General features: G+C 42.6%; 1 protein-coding gene and 1 pseudogene across 1 annotated transcript in view; both read right to left on the bottom strand.

Moving 5' to 3' along the window:
• The window catches only part of DGKQ (diacylglycerol kinase theta), an 80,410-nt gene extending 75,916 nt beyond the window's left edge, over positions 1–4,494 (bottom strand). The window contains exon 1 of the mRNA XM_054004003.1: positions 4,299–4,494. Coding sequence (XP_053859978.1) covers positions 4,299–4,494 — 196 coding nt within the window. The remainder of the gene's footprint in view (positions 1–4,298) is intronic.
• Positions 4,495–16,531: 12,037 nt separating this feature from the next.
• LOC128821551 (Golgi to ER traffic protein 4 homolog) lies at positions 16,532–17,512 on the bottom strand (annotated as a pseudogene).
• Between the last annotated feature and the right edge of the window lie 1,189 nt (positions 17,513–18,701).

Below are 18,701 nucleotides of genomic sequence, written 5' to 3'. Positions count from 1 at the left end.
ATGCATCTGAAGACTGCTGCAAATGTTGTCTGAACATCTCCAGGCTCTCCTAAATCAAGAAGGAACAACAGGGATTGTCCTTAACTGGGACATGCACAGCAGCTTTCTGGCTGTCTTGCCAAATCTGAGATTTTTTGGCATAAATATAACTCAGATCCACCGTTTACATTTTATTCTGGAAAAGCTGGTGTTGTCAGCCAACATCTAAATCAGATTAAGAGAAACAAAGCTTTATGCACCTTGGAATAAGTTTGGATGGTCTGCTTAGAAGCCTAAAAAAAATAATTTAACTCATCCCTTCCCCTCCCCACCAAAATCTCCTCAACTCCTCCCCCAAAAACAAAAACAGAAAATAAAGGTGTTGTTTCCCCAAAATATTATTTGACTTAGAGCTTTCATATCAAGAAAGTGCCCTATCTGCTCAAATACATATCAAGAAGTCCATGACTGCAGCTTCCCATAAAGATTCTAATGGAATACATAGATATAAAAAAAACTAAAATGGTTAAACAATTGTAAATTTTCAATCAAACTTGCTTATTACTTAAATCACCTACATTTTATCCTTGGTCAAAATAAACCAAACTGACTTTACATTATAAAGTTTTATGGAACTGGAAATATTTGTAGCCCCCACAATGTACAGATCCACAATTCCTCCAACTCTTGTTTGGTTTTTTTTGTTGTTTTTTTTTTGTTTTTTTTTTTTTTGTTTTTTTTAACTGTTTTATGCAAAATAAAAGAAATGTATTTACTGGTGGCTGAAACTAATCCCAAACTCCAGTATAAAATATCTGCTAGCTACCTTTTAGCGTATGAAATTGGTCCTTCTGTGAACTACCAGTAAGAGCTGTCTTTACACTTCTTATACAGACTTCATATATCCAGTATTTTTAATTTTTAAGATGCATACACACATGCACAAAACCTCAGTCATTTACACTGCCTCTTCTTTGGCAAGCCTGAGGAAATTTAAACCCACTCAAACCTGAAATGACCATGCTTAGGAAAGCAAAAGCAATATAAGAGAGTAGTTTTCCATGCTACAACTCAAGCTTCACTTACTCTGTCACATACACACTTATGAAAGGAAGTCACAGGTACAAATACCAAAGTGGTAAGAAAAACAGTTCTTTACAAAAGGTTTACAGAAAACAGATTTATCAGAGTGGGGAGCACATGTGAATAAACCACAGATGCAAGCCTGGTTGACTGATATTACATAAATATGTGCACATAAGCTTAATACAGTGACATCTTCAGTCCCAACTGGACACCTATTCCTCATAGGAAGAGTACTGCATTCCCTATAAAATTCACTTGTAAAAATATCTTGCCAATCTAAGCAAGAGAGCTGCAATTCTCCCCTGGAGTACCTTCAATCCCACACAAAGTGCTGGTGACAGTGGTCTGCCCCCCCCCCCCCACTGGAGTGAGAAACAGTATCTTTTAAACAATAAAAAAAGACGCAGGAAGGACACTGTGCCTTTTATGGAGAGCATCAGAGCATCTCTTCCACATGCTTTTTGGAATTCCCAGAGAAAACCTAAGGACCATCTTGGCCTCCACTATGAGAATGTTTTGAGAATACAATATATTTTCTTGTATTTTCTTGTACTTTTACTACACAGCTATGTAAGCCACATGGGCACACGTGCCAGTCTACTGAGTAGTTGATAAGTTTACAGAAAAACCCTACAAACTTGTCATTCACACATAGAAGATGCCATTCTCCAAGGGTCTAAAGTTCAATCACAATTAAAACACAAAACCAGGTGATTTAGGCCATACAGCTACTCAAACTAATAACACATAAGAGGTGGGCTTTTCTGGTTTGTTTCTTCTTTTTTTTTTTTTTTTTTTTTTTCCTTTCCTTTCAATAACTGGACGAGTCACACCATGGGCATGCTTGGTTCCCTTCAAAGATTGGAAGCTTTCTGTTTTGGTAATAACCAGCTTCAGGGAATGTCAACACAAGCAGCATCAGGAGACTGAACATGTGAACCTACAGATCTGGAAGAGCAACCACTGCAAATCCACTTAGAAAAAGGCCCCTCGATGGCTTCATGTTGAAGCCTGTAGGTGGTTCTTCAAACCGAGTTCAAAGACAGCTGCAATTACACCTGCAAACCTAGACTCTCTGCAGAGAAGAAAAAGGAGGTAGCAATTATTACCATGTTTTTCAAGTCTACAGCAAATACTTCCTTCTCTAATAGCTGGGTGGGTTACTTTTTTGTTTTAACAGCCTGGCACTCCTATCACTTTCTAAAGTGCAATGATCAAACTCCATTAGTCAAGGTAAACGTGACAAGGAGGTAACTATTAAATGGAATTTACTTAAAATACTGTTTGAGAAATCATATTAGCACTCACTAAATAACTTAGAACTTGACAACAGTAGACACATGAGCAAATGACCCACCAGGTGGTTTTGAGATTTGTTGTTTAGCAGCAAGTTGTTGGAAAGACAAACATGACTCTAAGTATAGTTGGTTGAAAACAGATGAAAGGACAAAAAATAAACAAAAAAAACCCAAGCAAACAAAAAAAACCAAGTGGAGACACTGATGTGCCAGGTGCCATTACAGGGTTTTCCTACACACTCTAAGCAGAGAATGTTAGAGCTAAAAAAACTGAGAGTATTTCTCCTCTCTTGTATTACCGTTCACAGAGGTGACTTGTTTGGGGTGGAGTTTTCAGAGATAGTTTTAAAAGAGATTTTAACCATGCAGCTTGGAAGTGCCCCATCAGCATATGGTCATTAGACAGTGGTACTAAGGATGTTTATCCAGAATTCTGCTGGAAAAGCCAAAGGGGAAGAACAGTTCCAGAACACCAACTGAAGCGGAAAACTAGGAAAAAAATCCTAAATGTAACTTGCAGGAATACACTACCTTTGTTATATGTGAGTGGATAAAAAAAAAGTGAGACATTCAGGACATTCTGGTCCTTTCACATTTTGCTAGCATCACCTGTTAGCATTACCAAAACTATTCAGATCTTTAAATTACAAACTGGCACCTGAATGCCCAGTTTCATGACTCAAAAAATTTGCCATTTTTTAAGTCAGTGTTAGAGAGACCACAGAAGACTGGCTTTGTGCATTTTCACATTGAAAGAAATTATCATGTGAGCTTGGGACTTTTTTGTTTATTAGGATAAGCAATGACCTTATGCTACACAGACAGAACAACATTTCTCTCAGAAAACTTTTAAGCAAATATAAAACCATCCTTGCAAGACTTGCTTTGCACGACACAGGAACATGACTTCCACCCAACTTAATCCAGCACTCTCTTTACTCCTGGCAATGACAAAAGGCAGGAGCTATGTCAAGAACTGCAGGCTACTTGTTCTACACCTACAGCCTTGTTTGACACTCACACAAAAAATGAGGCTCTTGTACAACCTGACTCTTTGGACCTGGCCTGGGAGCTGCAACCCAAGCAAGCTGGACTGCATATGCTCATGAAGACATCATGTTTTGTGCTGTTTTGTTTGTGTTTTTTGTTGTTGGTAGTGGCATGTTTGTTTTCCTTTAAACAGGGACACAAAAATCCACTCTTTTTGCTATGACACCATTGGATTTTGCTGCATCAGAAAAAGTTATTTTTATCCATTCCAAGAACCTCAGCTGCTGCGTAGTCCAGCAAGGAAATCTAGCAATTCTTTCTCCTCTTCCTGGCGTCAGCCAATGTTTAAAAGGTTCAAATTCCACACAAGTCTCAGATTCTCCATGGGATCAGGCCTTTCAGCAGATAAGGGTGCGCTTGAGATGGATCCACTGGGGTGCTTGGTGGCTCACAGTGTGTCTACCCCAGGATAGGCTGGGGCATTGCTGGATCACAGCACACACTGGTATCACCACACAGGAGTGAGCAGCAACACATCTCTGATTTTACATTATTTTTGTTAGGAATTATTATTACTAGAATTTAGTCCTACAATTTAAAATAGGAGCACAATTTTCAGCACTACTGTAGTTTTCAGACTTGATTTTTGCAATTTACGACTGTTATTATTAGACTATTACTGGAATTTTGATTACTACCATTTGACACTTCTTTTCGTGATTGAATGCATTGTTTTTACTACTGTATTTCAGTATTACGCTTTAGTATTATGGTTTTGCACTAGATTTTAAAATTAGATTTTAGTACTATAGCTTGTTGATACTAATTATGAAGAGAGTTTTTTATCAGTAGTGGGTTTAGGCAATTTTTCCTCCCCCCCCACCTCGTCCCGGACGCGCCCCCGGCAGGTCCCGCACGCCCGCCGCCGCCCCGGCAGCCCCTTACCCTCGCACTGGTAGCCGGCCAGCCCCCAGATGAAGTCGGTGCAGTAGTGGCAGAAGGTGGGCTTGGTCAGGGTCACCCTGCGGAACGCGTGGCCCGGCGGGCTACTGCCCCCAGCCGCGGCGCGGCCCCGCCCGCTCAGCACCGGGCTGGAGGCCGGGCTGCCGCTGCCGCGCAGCGAGCGCGCCCCGTCCGCCATTCCCGCCGGACGCCCGCCCGCTCCGCGCCGGCTGCCGCTCGCTCGCCCGCGCTTCCGCCGCGGGGCGGTGGCGGGGGCGGCGCCCCGGCAGCGCCGGCGGGCGGCGCACGCTGCCCCCTGCCGGCCGCGCCCTCAGCGCCGCGCCCGGCCTGTCCTTCAACACCTCGGGCGGCGCAGGCCCCGCCGCCTCCCTGGGTAGCCCGGCCCGGCCTCCGACCGCGCGTTCTGTGAAGAAACTCCGCCTAGCGTCCGTCCTAAACCTCCCCTGGCGTAGCTAGAGTGGGTTCTTTCTGCGGTCTCTAGCTGCTTCTGGGAAGAGGCCGATTCCCACCTGGCCCTAAGCTCCTCTCATGGAGCTGTAGAGATTGATAATGTCACCCCTGAGCCTACTTTTCTCCGGCTGAGCAGCCACAGCTCCCTTGGCCGCTCCTTGGAAGACTTCTCCAGCCCCTTTGCCATCTTCGTTGCCCTTCACTGGACTCAGAGGTAAGACCTACAGTTTCTTGCCATGACATTAATCTAGAAGGTTTTGCTAACCTGTCGTCATACCATCTTAGAGCACACAAAGCTGCGCCTCAAGAAGATTTGTGATGATGCATTGGCAGAAGAAAATTATTTGCCACAGGTTTTGCCTTCTACACTCAACATCTCTGACTTCATGAGAAAATATAAGGGTTTCTTCCAAGTGTCTCTCCTCCATAACACAGGGCTTTTTTGTCCTTTGTTCGCTTAACCTTCTTGTTGCTAGTTTGGAAAGTGTTTACATACCTGGATGTTTCTATGATGCTAGTCTCTGGAATGCCTCTGTTTCTTTGACTTATTATGTTGGGTTACCTATTATGGATGGAGTAGGTTGGGACAAGAAAGGAGGCTATTACTTTGGATTTTGTGTATATAGATGTATGCTGTCTGCATGTCAACTTGCCTTGATCTCAGCTTTGTATTGAGAATCTACACTGAGCTGTTCAAAACAGCAGACAGGTACCTCCATTAAGCAATGAGAGACAACATAGGGTAGTTAAAATTTTTGTTCTTGGCTCTGATTTATCTGCATTTTGGCAAGGGGTGTAATAAGCTGGTGTAATAAATCTCTTGAGTAATAAATCCTTGTCCTGTAGACCAAGAGTGAAGTTCTAAAATTTGTTAGCGTCTTCTAGTTTTTACTACTCTTTGTGTCTCCTTTCCGTGTTGTGAATATGAAAGTAATTATGATCAGAAGGACTTGACCTTCTCAAGGGGAAACAGTAGAAATAATTAAGAGACCAAAGAAAGCATAATATGACATTTTATGATGGTAGAAAGATTTGCATAAATAAGCTTTGAAATACTTCTAATTGCTTCTACAAACATGATTTAGAAAACATATCTAAGATACTACAGAGCTGTATGAAGCCCCAGACACACAGGAGGATAGGGAAGAGGGAAGAGTGTGAAACCTCTCTGTTTGAAGATGTGTGCCTGCTGAAGGCAATGAATCAGCCAAAACACATAATGATACGTCCTATCTTCCACAAACTCAGCCTTGCCTCAATCTTCTTAAAAATCACAGCACAAGGCCTCTTGGAACACAGTTCTGGGCTCATGGGGGAAGAAGACAGAGAGGAACAGCCAATATTGGATTTGACAATGGTCAGTGGTGCCTGACCTACTTGATTGCTTTCCATGACAGATGTGTAGATCTTTTTAGGAGAGAACACTAGTGTAACCTTGACTTCAGCAAGGTTTATGACTCGTCTCCAACAACATTCTTGTATCCAAAGTGGAACATTATGGTTCCACATGGGTGGACAACTAGATGGGTAAAAAACTGGTTGGATGGTTGAGCTCAGCAGGTAGGGGTTAATGGGTCATACTTGAACTTTGCTTGGAGGCCATAGTGGGAGGAGTGTTACAGGGGTCTCTCCTGGGCCTTGGGCATTGAGCATTTATCAAGATCATGAGAAGGTGACAGCAGTATTGTCAAGGGATGTCAAGTTCACACATGACACCAAGCTGAAGGAGCAGTCATTACACTGCCATCTACAGGGACCTGAACAGACAGGAGAAATTAATCCCATCATAGAATCAAAGGGTTGGTTTGGGTTGGAAGGAACCTAAACTTTTCTGCTGTGTGCAGGGACACCTTTCATTAGACCAATGAAAAAAAAAATCCCATTCAGCTTGAACACATCCAGGGCTGGGGCATCCCCAGCATCTCTGGGTGACTTTTTCCAGTGCCTCATTACTGTCACAGAATATAATTTTTTTGTAATATCCAATCTAAAGCTACTCTCTTTCAGTTTGAAGCCATTTCCTCCTCCTGCCAATACACACCTTTATTTATTCTTAAAGTTCCTAGAGAGGAACTTTAAGAAGTCCCTCTCCAGCTCTCTTGTAAGCTCTCCTCTGGTACTGCAAGGCTACAATTAGGTACCTTCTCTTCTCCAGGCTGGACAATCCCAGTTCTCTCGGCCTTTCCTTATAGGAGGGATGCTCCCTCCCTCTAATCATCTTGGTGTCCCTCCTCTGGAGTCACTCCAACAGGTCCATGACCTTCCTGTGCTGGGACCCCAGAACTAGATGCAGGGTTCCAGGTGGGCTCTCACCAGAGCAGAGCAGAGGGGCAGAACCTCCCTGCTGCCCACACTGCTTTGGATGCAGCCCAGGACATGTTTGTCTTTCTGGGCTGGGAGTGCCCATGGCTGGGTCATGTCCAGCCTCTCACCCACCAACACCCCCAAGTCCTTCTCACAGGGCTGCTCTCCCTCTGTTCATCCCCAGCCTGTGCTGCTGCTGGGGGTTGTCCTGATCCAGGTGCAGCACCCTGAACTTGGTCTTGTTGATCCTCACGACATTTCCATGGGCCCACTTCTCGAGCTTGTACAGGTGCTTTTGGTTGGCATCCTGTCTTTCAGGAATGTCAACCTGAGCATTCGGCTTGGAGTCTTCTGCAAATTAGATGAGGGTGCACTTCATCTATGAAATAACACTGGTCCCAATACAGACCTCTGAGGGATACCACAGCTTACTGATGTCCATTGGAACTCTGAGCTGTTGACTACCCTCTGGATGTCACCAATTTCTTATTCATGTAACAGTTTACCCATCAAATCCATCTCTCTTAATTTAGAGAGAAGGATGTTGTGGAGGACCATGTCAAAGTCCTGATAAATGACATCTGCTGCCCCTCCCTTGTCCACTAGCAGAGTCACTCCATCATAGAAGGCCTGCAGGTTGGTCAGGCAGGACTTGCCCTTGGTAAAGCCATGCTGGCTGTCCCAAATCACCTCCTGTCCTCCATGTGCCTTAGCACAGCTTCCAGCAGGATCTGTTCTGTGATCTTCCCAGGCACAGAGGTGATGCTCACAGGTCAGTTGTTCTAGGGGTCCTCCTTTCTTCTCTTTTTAAAGATGGGTACAATGTTTTCCCTTTTCCAGTCACCTGGGACTTCACCTGACAGCCACAACTTTTCAAATGTCATGGACAGTGGTTTGGCAACTACATCAGCTGGTTGCCTTAGGACTCTAGGATGCATCTCATTGACTCCCATAGACTTTTAAGTATGTTCAAGTTCTTCGGGTGGCCATGAACCTGATTTTTACTTAGAGGAGAGACTTTGCTCCCCCAGTCCCCATCCTGCTGTTTGTCCACACAAGAGATGTGGAAAGAGGGGTTACCGTTGAAGACTGTGGCAAAAGAAGTTGTTGAGTACCTCAGCTTTTCTCTCAATTATTGTTACCATCATTGTCTATCAGGGAACACACCTTCTTTGACCTCCAAATGAGCAGACAGGCAGCAGGGTAGCACTGCAGAAAAGGTCCTGGGTGTCCTGGTTGTCAATGAGCCAGCTGTGCATACTTGCAACAACCAGGATCAACAGCATCCTGTACTGTCCAGGAGCACAGCTAGTCAACTGTCTCCCCAGCACTACAATATTAGACTATTGCATTCAGTTTTGACCTCCGTGAAGGAAGAGCATGACAAGCTACTGTAGCAAGTTCAGTGAAGAACCACGAGAGTGGTTAGGGGTTGGTGCACTTGTCCTGTGCAGAGAAGGCTGAGGGAGCAGGACTTACTCTGCCTGATGAAGAGACAGTTACCAGGAGATCTCATAGCACTCCGGTAGTACTGACACAGAGGTTTTAATGAGGATGGACCAAGGTTCTTTATAGGACCACACACTGTGAGGACAAGAGACAAATGTCAGAACTTCAAACTAGGTGTTCAGGCTGGATTTAGGTGTTAAAGGCAGTCAAACAGAGGAGCAGGTTAAGTGACATTCCATTGACCTGTCCTGCCTTTCTTTCCAACATAGCCTGTCCTCTTTAAATGTGGGGGTTTTTTAATTGATCTAATAGTTCTTCTCTTAAGAGTCAGAGGCCCAAGATTTGGAAAGCTGAAACTCATGTGAACAAGTCTTTCCTACAATCTGGGAAATTTATCATATCAGAATTTGACTGTTTCAAAAGCCTGAGGAAGTAATCAATTAATATTTTTATAAAAAGGTGAAAATGCATTCAATTAACAAATAATTACATACACTACTGAATCACTTATTCAGGGCAGGTAATTACAAGGTTTCTGTGATAGAAGACTGAAGAATGGTAGTTTTTATGGTTGAGATATAAATGAAGTGTGAGATTTTGGCTATTTTTTAACAACTGACTCTCCAGATAAATACTTATAAGCTGTAACACAGGGGCAAGAATTAAGTTTTTGTGCTTTAACTTCCCGTCTTCTCTGGGTGCAATCTGTATAACCAGTCAAAACAACCTAAACCATCCAACGGTTGTCTCAGCCAAGTCTGCCAAAACATCTGCTGCCAGCAGCCAGGGAGTGTGGCAGCAGTTGAAGGCTAGCCATCCTTTCTGTTTCACATGTGTAGCACACCTGCTGCGCTAGACAGTAGAAAAAAAGTGAGGTAAAGAATTATTACTGAAGCTGTCACATTCACAAATGTGATAACTCATTAGAAGTGTTTTTTTTCCTCATGCAGGAGTTGTTGCTTGACAGGCTGGTAACTGAAAGATGAAACAAACAGGATAAAACTACCACTTCTTAGGTGGTATTCATATTTTTTTCTTCATATTTTTTTAAACAAAGTGCCTCACAGATAAAAACAAACAAAATTCTTTGAGCATCCATTGTCTTTGTTTTGACAAGATTAGTAAGACAAGATTAGGAAAAAAATGTAAGGCCTCTGAAAAGAAAATTTACTTCTTTTTACATCCTGATAAACATTTTGTGGCACTTTGGATTCTATAACTTCATTAAACTCAAGTTATGCAACTTCTGGGCAGGCAGTACAGGAAACTTGTCATTTTTACAGGTTTCTTGGCTTTGTAGAGGTGTATTTGATAAATGGAGCAAACTTTGCACCTTGGATCTTCCAAACCTTTTGTAACCTTCTTGTACTCTTTATATCTAGGGAGAAAACATACTGTGACAGATAGAAAACATTTGATATAACTGAGAAATGAAAGTTCTGATACATCATCCTAAATTTATGTACAAGATTAAGTAAGTTTGATATGGTGTCAATATCACATCATGTTTTTATTCTTAAGGAACACAGTTCATTATACCAGAGCTCTCTTGACACTCAGTATGATGAAATTCAGTTGCTCAATTCTTTCATGAAGCAATTTATTTGTAAGCAAGCTTCAAAAAAACTGAAAATAAATAATCATGTCAGGTCCAGGTGAGATCCAGAGGATTTTATAAGACTGTATAAATATGGAAGTAGTGGATGAAAAGCAGATGGAGCTGTGCTGTTTTTTAGTGGTCTCTCCTGGCCTTCCCATTTCCTGGTTTCTCAGAGAGCTACGAACAATTTCATCCATCCACTCACATGACAGGAGTGAGAATCATTAGCTTCCCAAATAGAATCTTGCTAAATATCTGTTTCTATAGAATGTGTTCTTTACATGTTGGTGAAGTGTGGAAGTGTGAAATCCAATGGTACCTATCCTATAGAGCCATAAGCAAAAGTGTTTCTAGGTTACTGAAATCTTCTATATTGTTGACTTCTGTTTTCTGAATTCCCTTCATTGCTGTAAGTAATTGGAAGAGAGGAATGACAGAAACCATATGTGGAGGTTGAAAAGGAAAGTTTAAAATAAATTGTGGCTTCTAAGAACCAAGAACTTAAAGCACAGGAGTTGCTTTGAATGTGCCCTCCTGTTGGCAACCAGTAGGGAAGAAGAGCTACAGGGGGGTTGGTTTCAGTTGGTTTAAACTAGCACATCAATATTTGGAAATTGAGGGATAATGCTGTTTTGGCTCATGAAAGGAAGTGGTTCATGAAGTATCACCTTCCTAAGCAAGAGAGGTTTCAGATTTGTGGTTTTTTCACCTCTCCAAGTTGGTGATATCTGAATCAAAAGTAAATCCTGATGTTCACTTGAATAGGATACCTTTCTTTTTTTCCCAAAATCTCACAGCTGAAGAGACAATAAAAGTATTAGATTATGTTTGTGCACTCTTTGTCTTGCAATGGAAAACAAAAGAAAAATTCAATTTCTTATATCTACACTACAAAAAAAAGTAAAAGAAAAAAAAAAGTAAGTACCTATCACATTAGTTTTTTTGTTTTGTTTTGTTTTGCTTCATAATAGCTCTACAGTTACTTCCTGAAAAAAGTCTTTAGAAAAACTGTTCTAATCACACTAGAGATAAATCAAGTGCTGACTTGTTAGTTAAAAGCACCAACAGCCCCTGAGTAAGAGAAGCAAAAGCCCTGCTATGGAAAGCCAACAAAGTTCTGGATGAGTTCCAAGTTATACAGTAAGATATGGTATGTCTTTCAACTTTTTATTTGATTGCCAGATTAACTATACCTTTTCAAATAAAGGTTATAATAAGGAACACATTAGACTGCATAATCTAAACAAAATTATATATCAAATATATGCACATTTTTCACAAGGTACAGTGTTGCAGTGTGATTTCATGGTTTCCCCAGAACTCCGGTTTCTCCTCTGAAGTTGTCCTCCCAGGTGTGTCAATCACTCCTCCTTTCCCCACCCTGACCCCTGCTGAGCACCGCCTGTCACTCCTGGCATTCCAGAAGTGCGTCGAGTGATTGGGCAGATTCAAAAGATGCCCTCCACCCCCAGGGGGATTGGGCCATCCAGATGTCCTTTGTCCCCTGAGACCTCCCCTCCCCCGGGGAACCACGTGGTCCGGGGAGTGCTGATGGAGCAGTGATAGGATTCAGAGTCCTGCTTGGAGCTGTTGCTACATTCAGAGGCCTGTGGGTCAGAATAAAAGCTCTGGATTAAACCCTCCATCAGAACTGACTCCTTTCCTTCACCATAGCCTTAAAGGATTCTCCAGCAGCAGGAAACCTGAGGAGCGGACCCTCGGTGAGAGGAGGCTCCATCGCACCACCACCTGAGCTCCAGCTTGCCTGGACTTGTCTCCATGTGCCCAGCTGCAACATCCAGCTAGCCAAAAGTGTGTCTGGGGTGAAACACCATAGTTGCCGCTATTTGGGCCAGCACCAGGGGCCAGACAAGCCAGGGCATGTCCCATTCTTGATATTGGTACCACCAATAGTACAGAGACTTAGAAGAAAATCCTTCAGTTCAAATTCTTCCATCTCTTGTGGGAAAAAAAAACCCTACAGAGATCCCATCAAGTAAAACATCTTTATTTTGCCAAAATCATTATAGTCAGCAGTAGTAAGTCTTTAATGAAAAGGTAGATACATTTATCACAAGCAGGCATAACTGCAGACCTCATATTTTATTTTAGCATTTACATTCCTTACTATCTCAGGAATTTCCCTAGTTCTGCTAACAAAACTGAGGCTTAGTAAATACTAAGCCATATCAGAGCTGAAAGTAAAGAAAACTGTGTAGCAACATAGCAAAGTCAGAGGTTGAAATTTAAGGCCCAGCCAGCAAATGTGATGATATGACAGGCAAGTTATTTGTGCTTCAAATACACTGATTTTAATATTTAATAGCTTATTTCCAAGTCTTAAGTTTTAGAACTGAAACAGAGATTTTTAGAGTTAACAAAATGAATTAAGCATTTATAATTTAGCTTGTAGAGTTATGTGTTGAATTTTTAACCTTTTACTTAAGAAACCTCTGCCTGGTACAAAGGGCATAGGAAAATGCAAATTTCTGAAGCTTCTTGCATAAAGAACAATAGCAGAAGAGGCAAAGAACCCAGATAAAGAAGCTCCTCTGTCTCCAAGCCTATCAAGACTGACAGACGTACTCAGATAAGCACCAAAGGACCAAAAGCGCACGCGCAGAGAGGAAAAGTTCAAAAGTTCAATCATGAAGAAGACCACAATCTTCAGCCTCAGGACCACCAAGAGACCCCCGTGCGACCACCACAGCAAACCACGCGTGCCCAGAAGGGCGTGGACTTACTTAGCATGAGAAGCGAGGACAGGCGGGGCAAGGGGTTGCAAGGGGATGCATGAAAAAGTTGTGCAATGTATTGCATATGGAACGTCTTTAAGAATAAAAGTGTGGGTCAGACTGAGGCTCGGGGCACAAGTTTTGGAGAGCTATCTCACTTGTGCCGGGCGCTGACATACATACCCACTTCATAACTACCCCAAGTTATGGAGTCTATTTATTTATTCCGCGCATCGCTTCAGAACAACTTCCTGACAGAATACATAAAGGATTTGCTCAGAGTTAATGAATCACTTCTCTGGGAGAAAAACACCAACCAATCAACCAAAAAAACAGCTAGGGTTTGCTTTATTTTTTTTTTTTTTTTGTAAAGGATTGCCAGTTTAACTTCTTTAGTCATGTTTTGTCTCTGGACCTAGGGAACATGAAAGCAATTCTTATGAATATAATAGTTTAATGCATTCGGAAATGCAAAATATGCAGAAACACCCATATATGGAATAACAGATTGCTGTTAAGGTTTAGTAAGAGTTGTGCACTCTGAAAACAAAATGTCCAAGTCTTGTTGTTAAAACCACATTGCAGTTTCTGATTCTACACTCTAATAATGCATCAGAAACCCAGTATATAAAACACCCTTTTTTAATGTATGTGTATATGTATAAATATATAGCATTATTTATTTCTATGCCTGACAGTACCTGTTGCCTACAGGATAGATCTAATCCTTTACCAGCAAGAATGTAAAGAAATACCATGTATGCTACACTCCAGAGAGATGTGCTCATGCATGAGATTCTCCTTTGGCTGTGTCACTGGTGCTCACATGGATGACAGGCGGTTGTGGTCTGAGGGCTTGACAAAAGCACCCCAGATCAAAGGCCCTGACAAGTAGCAAACCTTCTGAGACAGAGAGGTCAGCAAAAATAAAGTCTCCAGCCACCATGACTTGCTCTGTCCTTGAGGGGCTCAGATGCCTTTCCCAACTAAGCTTGTTTCTGTTTATTTGTTTTCAGAGCATTGCACCTGAGTGCCTTCAGTTCTTACATACATGATGAAAAGGAGTCATTCTCCTGTTGCCAGGAGTCACAGGCTCCCAACATTTCCACCTTGGGAGTCTCAACTTTCCCACCTTGCGAGTCCAAACCTACTACAGAGTCCAGCATAGCCTTTTAACTGTCCCACCTATTAAACAGCTGTTGAAGATAAATTTTTAAAATAAGACATCACTGTGGAGTTAAAGGAGATTGTTGATGATTAAATAATTATAAAATTATATAATAATTATAAAATTATAATTAAACAATTATTGAATGATAATTAAATAGTAATGTAATTAAATAACTACAGCACACTGCTGTACAGGAGAACTCAATGGCCTCAGGGTGGGGCTACAGTTGTCTGCAGTGTAATGTGGTTGATTTGTAGTTAACTTGTCTTGGTGCAGGAGTACAGCCACAGCAGTTTTAGTTTTGGCTAGTCCTGCTCAGGATGGTCCTGTTAGGTCCTGATAAGTTGTGGTGTAGACTCCTTGGTTACTGAGAAGTCAATGGCCTGGCACAGTTCTCTGGGTGTGCACAGCAGGGCTGACTGGTGGTGCATGCCTGAACCAAAGTGCTGTTCACTCAGCCAGAGTCCTGCACCCATCACTGCTGCACAAGACTCCAGCACTTATCTCTACACAGGCACCTCTTTGGAGGGATCCTGTTGCCTACCTGCTCATCCTCCCTGGTGCTATGTGGTCTGCTGCCTTTTCCCATAGCTTCTGCACCAGGCAGCTCTTTACCTGAGCCCTGCACCTCAGCCAGACCTCAACCTCCTCAGTATCACCCTGGAAAGAGGCACCTGGCACTCCATATAACCCTACACCTGCAGGGCCCCCTGTGTTCTCTTTGAGCAGCATCTGGGCTGGTGCTAAGGGGTATGCTATCATGCTAGCTCCAGCACAGTCTTCAGCAGTTCTTTGGTGTCCCCTGTAATGGGAGTGCTGTGCTAAAGCCAGCTGCCCCTCACCAGTGGATCACTGCTCTCCTCTGGTACAGATGAACAGAAGTAAATACACCCTTACCAGGAAAACACTGTCTTGGAACTGCTGTGTTCCACAATAAGGAAAACAGAAAGAGAGTCAGCGATGTATCTCTATCTGTGAAAAATAAACTGGTCTGTTATGTGCCAAGGCCCCATTTGCTATCCCTGGTTACCACTCCATTTCCTTCTTCTGTGCTCTAACACTTTGTAACTAAAATGGGTTCCGTTGAGTGCAGTCCACAGTTGATTAAGGTAAAGATAATTCATGAGAAGGCTGCTGCAAGCGCTGGTTTTGTAGGTGTGTATTTCATTGAATAATGTGGAATAGGAGAGGACTCTGTAGCTCAAAGCAGGGGCAACCTTACAGTTAGATCAAGTTTGGCATTAAAACAGTTCCCCACATTTTCCCAGCAGGACTGTTGACTTCCTTTATCACCTTTTTATGCAGATGAAACTTTACAATGTGTAACTCAGTTCAAGACTTCGGAAAGAATGTGAGTTTTCCAATCCATGCTGCAAGTAAAACAATTAAAAACTGGCTTGTTCTCTGTGACATAACTGGATAGGACCACCAGGCAGTCACTGATAGAAATTTTCAAGGTGTGCAGGGCAGCCAATAGCTTGGGCAACAGTGTGACATTTCAGAGGGTCAGCCAGGGAAGGAAAAGTGGCTATGACCCTTATTATTGCAGAATTGATGTCCTTAAATTCACCATGGGCCAAAAGAAATGAGCATCAAGCTTAAAAATGGGCCTACCAGTAAGTTAACAGCAATCCTGCACCTGTGTATTACAATGTGGGAACAGGCACCAGCACTTCCAGCACCAAAACTGTGATGGGCCTGGAGAGAAGCTGAAAGCTCATCCCAAATCCGGGGACCCACCTACAGGCTGGTTACAGGACAGAATAGCCATGAATCCTGCAGATTCCTGTAGGTGTAGAAGAAGGGATTACAAGTGATCTCGCCCCTGGTAAATCACAGTTGTACTAATTAAACAGCCTTGCCCTTAGTAGGTCACAGCTGTGACTAATAAAGGTAAGTGTGATAAAAGGGGTAGGTTGGCTGATCAGGGAGAGCTTTGAGGTAGTGAAACCTTGAGGGAGAGGGGCAGGCAGTATGAAGGGTATATGTATGTTACTCATGGCAGTGGAAGCAAGTTCTTGTATCAATGTCTCGTGGATGTGCATCTCAAATTATGCTGCTTGGCTTGTCTCTCAGTACTTTTGACCCCAGCATTGCAAATCAATTAATCAATTGCTCCCCCTGCCTTTCAAGATCTTCCTTGGAAGAGAATAGAAGGCAAGGAAGCTTTCTCAGAAGAGAGATAGTATTGGCCATGAAGCACAAGCCCTATGTTTATGCTTTATTGAAATATTTATTGTTATGCTTTATGTTTATGCTTTATTATGCTTTATTTATGCCCTATGTTTATTGCTTTATTTACATGCCATGAAGCACAAGCCCTGTGTTTTATGTACAAAAGGGAGTACTGCATCAGAAACTGCAGACTGTGTTTAATCAGTCCCAGCTGCTGGTTCGGAAACCCACTAGCAACTGAGCAACCTCTCCAATTGGTTAATTTGGCTACTTTTTGTTGGTTTCTTTATTTTCTTTTTTTTTTTTTTTTCATAAATAATATAGACTGACAGTATAAACATTCCAGCAACCATTTCTAAAAGACCAGAGGAGCCCTTTTAGGAGCCAAGAAACAACTGCAGGATTCAAATTCCAAAAGTGTCTTCGGAATCATCAGATCATCAGATTTACACAGCATCCAATGACAACAACATTCAATTGAGCTTGATAGGACTGCTGTCTTCCTGACCACCTTCTGTGTCATTATCTTCCCCAGTTACCATCAGACTGTTTAAACGATTTCCTAACAATCCCCCGTAGGACAAGGTATGCTTGGGTGGAACTCCAAAGAAGAGCTGTCCTATCCTATCTAGGTACTCATTATACAGGGGTCTCTTTTCAGTGAAGATTGATACTGTTCACACAATACTGTACATACTGTTAATTTTCCTCCATGAACTGCCAACAACAGAAACCAGATGAAGTTTAGCAGTGATTGCACAAAGGGTGGACCCTTCTCTATTGAAGGATGTTTTTACGTGTATGTCATAAAAACAACTGATGTGCTGGTCTTATTTTTTAAGCAGAGAAATTGTAGTATTGCCTGAGCTACAAACATGTCCACCTCATTGCGGTATCTGCGGGACAAGGAATATTCCAGCAGCATATTTGCACAGCCCTGACCATCTGTTGAGTGCAAGAAGTGATACTGAGATTCACTACAGTTTTGCTCTTTCCACAGGGTAATAGCTAGTAACTGGTGTAGTTTTGAATGTCCAAGTTTTCCTGGACCATTTTAGTGCTCCAGATATGAAATCCACTCTTTCAGGAGAATTTGGATCCATTAAACTAAACAATTTAGCCAAGTTTTCTAGAAGGTCTTCTGCTACTTTTGCATCTGACTTCTCCAAAAGACTCCAAAACCAGCATGGACAGATCAACAGTGCTGTTTTGCTGGTTATGACTGAAGAACAGTAAACCTCTGAATACATTAGTTCTCTTCTTCTGTATGTTTTCCTTGTGACATATACATGAAGAAGAGTGTCCAGTACATCTGTGATGGCCCGACATGATAGCGAGAAGACATGATAAGAAGGAAGGCAGAGATAAGGCATCCCGAGAGTTGCCCAGCCAGGAGCTGCAGAGGAACATGGCCTTTGAGTCATGGGAAGGAACATGGTCTGGAATCGTGGGGAGACAGTGGCCAAAAAAGAGCCATGAGAAATAACACAGCTGGGAGAAGAGCCACAGAAGTCTGGACTTCGATTTTAAAAAGAGGTATGGCTGCCATCTGGCGTGGTCCTGGGGCAGTGCCACGTTCCCCTGACCACTGCTGGGCGTGTGGACACCCGGCCTGCTGGCCCTGGCCACCCCAGCTCTTTTTCCCTGCTACAACCTGAGGAAGTGGTGGCTAAAGCAGCTCCTGGTGCTGCGGGAGTGGCGACAGAACTCTGAGAGACAAAATCATCAATATGGTGACCCACACAGTGCTATGAGACACCAAGTTGATAAAGGAGAGGTAAGCCAGCCCAAGAAATAGAAACAGAGTCATTTTATATGCAAGTAAACCATATGTATTGTTTTCAAATATTTATATAATTGTTAATCCTAAGACTATGTAAATATGTCTATTTAAACATATTTTTTAATAAAAAGAAAAGGGGGAAATGTAGGTGACCTTGTCCCTGATAAGTAACAGTTGTACTGATTACCAAAGAAGAAGAACAGCCTTGCCCTTAATGGGTCACAGCTGTGACTAATAAAGATAAGTGCGATAAAAGGGGTGGGTTGGCTGGTCAGGGAGAGCCTTGAGGAAGAGGACCTAGTGGAAGAAGACCTTGAAGAGGTAGAGGAGCCCTGAGGAAGAAGAAACAATCTGGAGAGACACAAAGAAAAACAAAACGAGGAAGACGCTGCTGCAAAAGATCTGCTGTGAGGTCAGTCTGGCTCTGATGGACTTAGCAACTGACCTGCAGTCATAGATGAGCTAGGTAAAAGCCTGCAAGCAGAGGCAGGAAGGAAATACTTGGAGGCATTTTCCAGCAGGAGATAGCCAGCAGTCAGAGTCTGTCAGAGAAGCCAACAGTAGAAGATTGCTGTAGTCAGAATCAGAATGGCTAATCTTTAAAGAAGAATAAACCGGGACCCTTTCCACATTGTTAAATGAGAGTCTGTGTCTTGGCTCATTTCTACCCCTAACAAGAGGTCTGCTGCAACACATTCCCACCACAGGCCACTGATAT

Source organism: Vidua macroura, chromosome Z (genome assembly GCF_024509145.1).
Source record: "Vidua macroura isolate BioBank_ID:100142 chromosome Z, ASM2450914v1, whole genome shotgun sequence".
Taxonomy (NCBI): domain Eukaryota; kingdom Metazoa; phylum Chordata; class Aves; order Passeriformes; family Viduidae; genus Vidua; species Vidua macroura.
The sequence above is the reverse complement of the archived record's forward strand: the minus strand, read 5'-3'. Positions and strand labels throughout refer to the sequence as shown.